Raw genomic sequence first — 7,158 nt, 5'->3', positions numbered from 1 at the left:
CTAATGAGGTACTCTTTGATAAAAACAAAGTGTCTTTACGAAGTCAAAAATAGAAGGACATACATATCCCTCAGTTATGTCATTGATATGGTAAATGTGCTGAAGGAACCATGACAGAGGAAGATGTTGTCTTGAGAGAAAGTTCAAACAAAAAATATGGCATGAAAAAGTATAAAAGTTTTCCGTTTCCTAAATCTGAGGAACATGTCCTCATGAACCAAAGTGGTCATCAGAAGAGTTAAAAGTTTTTTTCTGGTTTCTTAATCTGAGATTTGTTATTTGTTTTGGTTTTTGGAACTGTAGAATGCTATATCTTATGTGGAAGGGAAAAAATAAATACTATAGAACTAAAGTAACTATAAATGTGTGGGAGCCAAAGATACAGCAGCAGTACGAGTTCACCTTCTCGCAGATATGGATTCTCATTGACTTATTCAGAAAGTATCTTAACAGCATAGAAGCTGGTTGGCAGGTACACTCAGTTAACTTCTAGGGAGCGTGAATTTGATTTTCATTATCTTTTCTGTATAATGATTTGTGTGTTTTATTACAGATTAGCCGGATTTATACTGTGACAAACTGACAACAATACAAAGGCTCTTTACTTACTGGACTGTAGGTTCTTTAGAAAAAAAAATTATGTTAATGTTTTTAAAATATTTGAAGCTTCTTAAAATAAATATAGTATTATTTGTATAAACTTTATATTTTTACTATGCCAAATTGAAATAGAAATAATAAGAATATTTCTACTATTACATTTTCTTAATTATTTTTGTTAATATTGTATTATTCGACGATAGAGAATAATGAAAATTGTTGTCATTTTAATTCAAATCAAAAATATTTATTAACAATAACAATATGATCTCAGAATTATTTCCATTATTTTTTGTTTATAATATTATTTTCAATACATAATAATTTTAAATGTTTCATAAGTTAATATAAATTAATGTAAAATAATTTTTATAATAACTTCCCGTCCGTACGACGGGCCGATCCTAGTTTCTATATATATGTATTTTGTATTAGAAACAAAACAAAACTTTATAATTATCATGGCCGAAAACGTAAATGGGCCTGATATCCTTTTTGTCAAACCGGGCCTACTTTCTTTTACAAACGCAACGTTTAGAGTCGCTCGTCTGTCTTTGTCTCGCCGAGAGACCAACGTTTTGCATTGTTCCGAACAAGGAAGCTCAGTCATGTCCGTTTGCTGCGCATCGGCGCAATTAACCTTTCCGTCTCACACAACTACGCCACGCCGCTTCAGCGTTAGAATGTCCAACCAGCCACGAAAACCCACCACGACCACGACCACGACGAGCATCTTCACCTCCGCCACAAAGCTACTCTGGGGCCCATCTCTCCCTCCGGGTCTACTCATCTCCACCGCTCGAACAGCCTGGTCCACCGTCTGGCATCTCATGATGACCCAGCTCGCTCCATCAGACTCATCCGGGTCATACACCCGACCCACTTCCCAATTCCGCCTCAACCCGACCCAATTCCCTTCCGCCGCTTCTTCGGAGCTCCATCTCTACGTCGGTCTTCCTTGCCCCTGGGCTCACCGAACGCTAATCGTGCGAGCTCTCAAGGGCTTAGACGACGCCGTATCGGTCTCAGTCGCATCCCCGGGTCAAGACGGCTCGTGGGAGTTCAAGGATAACAATATCCCGATAAGGGATAAGGATAAACTTGTCCCGGGTTTGGATAAGGCGAACCGGTGTAGGAATCTGAAGGAAGTGTACAAATCGAGAACCGGTGGTTACGAGGGGAGATGCACAGTTCCGATGTTGTGGGATTCAAGGAAGAAAGATGTTGTCTGTAACGAAAGCTACGATATCATCGAGTTCTTCAATTCGGGTCTAAACGAACTCGCCAAAAACCCTAGCTTGGATCTCACGCCACCAGAATTGAAAGGAAAGATTGAAACTTGGAATCAGATTGTGTACCCTAAAGTTAACAACGGCGTTTACAGGTAATTGTATTCTTCTTGACGTTGCAATATGTGTGTTTGTTCACTGCTGAAGTCTATGGCTTTGTGTGAAAGGTGTGGATTTGCGCAGAGTCAAGAAGCGTATGATCGAGCAGTGAACGAAGTCTTTAGTACCTTAGATGAGATTGAAGATCACTTAGGTAGTAACAGGTACTTGTGTGGAGAAAGGTTGACACTGGCTGATGTATGTCTCTTCACAACTCTCATTCGCTTTGATCCTGTTTACTACATTCTATTCAAATGCACCAAGAAAAAGCTCGTTGAGTACCCAAATCTCTACGGCTATTTGCGCGATATTTACCAAGTATGTCCCCCAAAACAGGTCTCTGTCTTCTTTGCTCACTAGTGTGTTTTCATATTCTGCGTTTCTTGTTTGTTGTTGGAACAGATTCCTGGTGTTGCGGCCACTTGTGATATTCCTGCTATAATGGATGGGTACTACAAAACCCTGTTTCCTCTAAACGCAAGTGGAATCCAACCGGCCATTTCTTTATCTGGCGATCAAGATTCTCTCTTGATTCCTCATAACAGAGACTCGGTGGGTATAGCCGTTGAAGCACAGCATGCGGTTTAAAGCGGTGGAAAGCTGTACCTAGTCGATGTATATATATCTGTAATAAATCAAAGCTCTGGTTGTGTTCTGAACTGTGGATCACATCAGAACTGTACATGAAGAGGAGAGAGGCGTTGGACAAATACTCTTAATGGGAGCCTCATCTTTCGAGTTGAGATCACTATCAGTATTCTCTTATAAATTGTGTATTAATAAAGACATGTTTATAATGTTAAACCAAAGTCGTAGCCATTTTAACTAAAGAGTCTCTTCTAAAACATGAATTGAAGTAGACATGTTTTAAGGTCAAACCAAAGCCATGATCATATAAAAACAGAGAGATTATATATGGTACCATTAGAACCTAAGTTAAGGTATACACAAAAGCTTGTTATCACAAAATATTAAAGACAAAAGCATCATCCTCCGATTAATCTAACCCCTAAGATGGATGGACCCACCAACCGTTTTTGCATATTTGCTTTGTCGGATTGACAACAAAAGTTTTGGGGAAATTTTGTCAATACATTCACAAAAGAGAGATTGGACCATCACACATCTTCAAAAACTAACACTGGGAGCTCTCATGCTCTCTTCTTCGACTTCTTGCTTTCTGCACCATCAGAGAATTTGATTGTTAGTTACAACAAAAGTCAAAGAGTTCATGTATCGAACCCCAAAGAAAACATTTAACAGTCAAACTAAGGAAAGAGATTACTCACTGCTGCTCCGCTTAACGTTCCGACAGAACTCGCTACCACATCGACAATGGAACGGACGCGTGGGATACACCTGATCGTTGAACTCCACGCCATAATCCTGCAGATTTAAGTCCAACACTTCTCAGAGAGATTCAAAACAATAAGAATAACTTGAACCCGAACTTGTGAAAATTTCTTAAAAAAACAAATCCGTCCAAGTGTGGGTGGAGAAACTTTAACACACCCAGGTAAGTTCCTCCATGGCCTCGATATCTCTTGTTGTGAAGAGCCCAAGCTGAGAAAAAAAAAAGAACACAGATTAGCTTCCCATTTTATAGTTTCAACATTACAACTGAGACAAGGGATTGTTTCATACATGATAGTAGTGCAAGTCCATATTCTCCACATGAACTGGAATCTCAATCAAATTTGCATCCACGCATCTGAACAGGGAAGTAATGAAATGAGAAGAAAACCAATTATAACTTCACCAAACGAGTTTCTAAAGCTAAGCTAGTCATTTCGAAAATGGCCAAAACCAAATGATTCAAACTCATTTAAAGAAGTTGTACTCGTAAAAAATCCTTGTACCTGTGATTGATAAACCTGGAGATATTTCCGTAGTGCGTTCCGTCAAGACAAAGAGCTCTGTTGACACCTGAGACTTCTTCAGAACCCCAGTGTGCATCCAGTATTACCGGAGAAGTAAGTTTCTCCGAGCTGCTGCGTTGGACCAACTCTGAAATGGTCAATATCTCTCCAGCAAGCTCACAGACAAATGCTCCCTTCGGCAGCTTTTCTAGAGTCCTAAGTCCCCAACCTCTCCCATTGGACGTGAAAAACACCTGATTCAAGGAGTGAAAGTAAATTGTTTTGTTCAGATTTTTCTGATATGCATAAACAAAGTATAATCAATTCTGTTAGGTGTTATAATCAGAACCACTTAGCAAAATAAATTTGGTAAGGTGAATGAAGAACCTGCAGCTTAGTGTGAAGGCCATGCTGGACGACTTGGTTGCCACACTTCTTAGTACAGCCGCAATTGATCCAACATTCTCTGATGGCCTTCCTCTTTAGATGTCCCTTGCACGGTTCCAAAGTCTCCTCGTTTTTGGCAATCTCTAATGGACATTCTTTGCAATACTGCACCACCTGTTTCTGCGGATTACGGGCCTCGGAGATACACTCTTCCAGGAAATCATTCTGCAGGAGGCCATCTTTTGTGTATGCAAAGCCACCAGGCGCAGTTGCACAACTGCATGCCATTGCTGGAGACAAGCAATCTCCACAACAAGAGGAGCAGCATTGGTCCTTGATGTTCCCAAGTGAAAACTTCACTTCAGCATCTAGATACACAAGGCTTTGGGTCATGTATCGAAAAGGTGAAGGGACCTTGGAATTGACTTCATTCACCCAAGGAATCTCAACAGTTTCTTTTCCAAAAGTGATGTCAATGACGCTGCTGATCATTCTTAACTCATCCGCAGAAATATGGCACTCGGGAACAACCACCAAACCCGTGGATTCACCAACTCCACTGTTTTCATCGTCACGCACATGACCATTTCTGTCCGTAGAAGTATTAGCCGTAGTTGCAGTGGCAGATTTGCTTAATACATCAACCTTCGTCGTTCGCAAGCTTTCTGGCGATTGGTTGGCTGATTTCATCACCTTTGCTGCCAGGTCATTACGGCCCTCAGCAGTAAAAGCCATCGCTGCTGCAGATTTCTTCAATGCGTCAACATTTGTGGTAAGAGACGGCAAGTTTTCTGGAGACTGGTTGGCTGGTTGTTCTGCCTTCGTAGCCAGTTCCAGGTAGGAGCTAGCGATGTCGTTCAGAAAACGAGTTACAGAAAAGTTAGGGTCAAGGATTTTGTATTGCCGGAGACACACATCCTCCATTGCTCTTCGTAGTTCATCCATAGAAGGTGCATGCAGACTGGATCCTCCAGTTGCAGGAGCAAAACTCAGATTAATCTTCACTTGACCGGTTGCAGAAGAAGCTAATTCAAGTGTTGAAGATCCTTCTGGGGTTGTAGCCACCGTGTGCTCACTAGCACTCTTAATAGTTGTTGTAGGAACGTCGACAGTAGCTGCTGTTGACCCATGCGGCTCTTCCACACGTCCATTTGTTTCCTCCGTCTCAGGCATGGGAGCTGGAGAGTTCCCATTTTCTAAGGAATCTGAAGAGATAACATACAAGACACGTATCAGTTTAGAAATAAATAGCTTCATCACAACAAATATAAGCAATGAAAGGAAGATTTAGTTAGTCGTTCGTAATTAATCAAGAAGTACCTTGATGAGTAGAAGTGGAAGGAATATCTGTAAAGGGCTCGCCTTTTGGCATAACGAGCGCACCAGCAGCATCAGGGTCATTTTCGGTTGGCTTGGGATGAAATGGCAATGAGACAAGCGCAGTTTCTTGGTCATGATGAGTTGTAGTCTCATTTAAACAGGGACTGCCCAAGCTGGGACTGTTTGAAGCCGAAGTAGAGACAACTTCCCCACCTCTGCGCCGCAGCCTCTTTAAAGGGCGTTCGGGCTCATCCAAGGCATCTTCATCGTCAGACTGAAATGACAGAAACTGAATAAATGCAAGAACATGAAGAAACATTACTCTAACAAAAAAAAAAAAGATATTCAGTTTGCATACTTCTTCATTCGCCTTCCTCTTTCCTCTGTCAACTTCTGCAGCCTGAAAGATTTGATCAACAACAAAGCGAACAATGATAAGAAATACAAAGATTAAAAAAAATACAGTCTTTGAACTAAAAAAAAGGGTAGATTGTGAGGAAAGAACATACGCTGCCTTCAGCTTCGTCGTTGGCCTTCTTCTCCTTTCCTTTTTTCTCTTCAATGGCCTTTCATGTGTTATAAATTAATATATAGAATGTCAAGGTGAGATATATAAGTAGAGAGAAAGAAACAATGAGTGAATCAAAAGTGGGAAGAAAGAGACCTGAGTCTCTTGGGTCTCGAAGATAGCATCAGCGAGTGCCCTGTAGTTGTCCTCGGCTATCAAGTCCCACTTCTTATCGTAAAGGACGAGAAGGTTTTTCAAGACGGGCTTTATCTGCGCTTCCTCTATTCCAAGAGCCTTCATAGCTGTAATTGCTTTTTTGATATGCGCATTTGGTGCCATTGTTTAGTTTCTGCAACAACACACAAAGTTAGAGAAATTGTAACTTCTAAACTTACTAAAGAAACAAAAGCTAAAGACAGAGCTAAACACATAAACTAAGTATAACCCCCACAACGAAACCCTAAAAACGATTTTTCTTTTCAAGACCACAAAAATTTTGTTTTCGGATACTCAAAATAAAAGACGATCGCCCGAATTTAACAAAAACTTACGAAATGTGGAGAGGGTTAGGGTTTAGTGCAAGCTGGAAGGCGAGGGTTTTGACTGCTTGGTAGAGAACCCGTGGCCGGTGGAAAACGAACGAGAACGGCTGTAGAGGCAATGCCAGCGGCGGCCGATGAGTTTTGCGTCGGCGCGTGAGCACACGCGAGAACTGAGTATGCCAGGTGCTCTCGTTTAGCTACAGTGCGCCTAGTGCTGGCTGGCTGTGAGTCTGTGACCCTCTCTCTCTCTCTCTCTGGTTTATTCTCTCCTCCTCGTGATAGGCCGAGCTTAATTGGGTCGAGCCAAATGGGCCTGGACAAATAGTGTCCGTTGAGATTCCTATGGAAAACCTCTCTCTCTTTTTTTATCAAATGGAAAACCTCTCTTTATAAACGGTAAACTCCCAATTTAAAGTTATAAATTTGTAAAACATATCTCTAACTATCTCTACCCGAGAAATACAAGAATATAATCTCTTCAAACTATCTATAGTCCTATATATAGCAACATATTTTAAAACAGCATTTTTATTTAGCTGACCAAAGGAACACAA

General features: G+C 41.0%; 2 protein-coding genes across 2 annotated transcripts; one reads left to right on the top strand and one right to left on the bottom strand.

Moving 5' to 3' along the window:
- Positions 1 to 845: 845 nt before the first annotated feature.
- Positions 846 to 2,818, top strand: LOC106357586 (glutathionyl-hydroquinone reductase YqjG). The gene is made up of 3 exons (XM_013797267.3): positions 846 to 1,984; positions 2,057 to 2,306; positions 2,391 to 2,818. The coding sequence occupies exons 1-3, from the start codon at positions 1,020 to 1,022 to the stop codon at positions 2,574 to 2,576; spliced, it is 1,401 nt and encodes a 466-aa protein (XP_013652721.2). The 5' UTR covers positions 846 to 1,019; the 3' UTR covers positions 2,577 to 2,818.
- Positions 2,819 to 2,881: 63 nt separating this feature from the next.
- On the bottom strand, positions 2,882 to 6,860 carry LOC106357585 (probable inactive histone-lysine N-methyltransferase SUVR2). Its single transcript, XM_013797266.3, has 11 exons — positions 6,614 to 6,860; positions 6,219 to 6,411; positions 6,064 to 6,120; positions 5,913 to 5,954; positions 5,555 to 5,828; positions 4,235 to 5,439; positions 3,848 to 4,101; positions 3,633 to 3,699; positions 3,501 to 3,551; positions 3,278 to 3,374; positions 2,882 to 3,168 (listed from the first exon to the last, which is right to left on the bottom strand). Exons 2-11 carry the CDS (start codon positions 6,399 to 6,401, stop codon positions 3,140 to 3,142), a joined length of 2,259 nt encoding a protein of 752 aa, XP_013652720.1. The 5' UTR covers positions 6,402 to 6,411; positions 6,614 to 6,860; the 3' UTR covers positions 2,882 to 3,139.
- Positions 6,861 to 7,158: the final 298 nt, after the last annotated feature.

Source organism: Brassica napus, chromosome C7 (assembly GCF_020379485.1).
Source record: "Brassica napus cultivar Da-Ae chromosome C7, Da-Ae, whole genome shotgun sequence".
NCBI lineage: Eukaryota > Viridiplantae > Streptophyta > Magnoliopsida > Brassicales > Brassicaceae > Brassica > Brassica napus.
This window is presented reverse-complemented; position numbering and strand designations above follow the sequence as displayed.

Coding starts and splice junctions, on each gene's coding strand:
- LOC106357586 (XM_013797267.3), top strand. CDS start 1,020: ATGTATTTTGTATTAGAAACAAAACAAAACTTTATAATTATCATGGCC. Junction 1,985..2,056: donor GTTAACAACGGCGTTTACAG/GTAATTGTATTC, acceptor TTTGTGTGAAAG/GTGTGGATTTGCGCAGAGTC. Junction 2,307..2,390: donor ATTTGCGCGATATTTACCAA/GTATGTCCCCCA, acceptor TTGTTGGAACAG/ATTCCTGGTGTTGCGGCCAC.
- LOC106357585 (XM_013797266.3), bottom strand. CDS start 6,401: ATGGCACCAAATGCGCATATCAAAAAAGCAATTACAGCTATGAAGGCT. Junction 5,955..6,063: donor ACGACGAAGCTGAAGGCAGC/GTATGTTCTTTC, acceptor CAAATCTTTCAG/GCTGCAGAAGTTGACAGAGG. Junction 3,169..3,277: donor GAACGTTAAGCGGAGCAGCA/GTGAGTAATCTC, acceptor CTGATGGTGCAG/AAAGCAAGAAGTCGAAGAAG.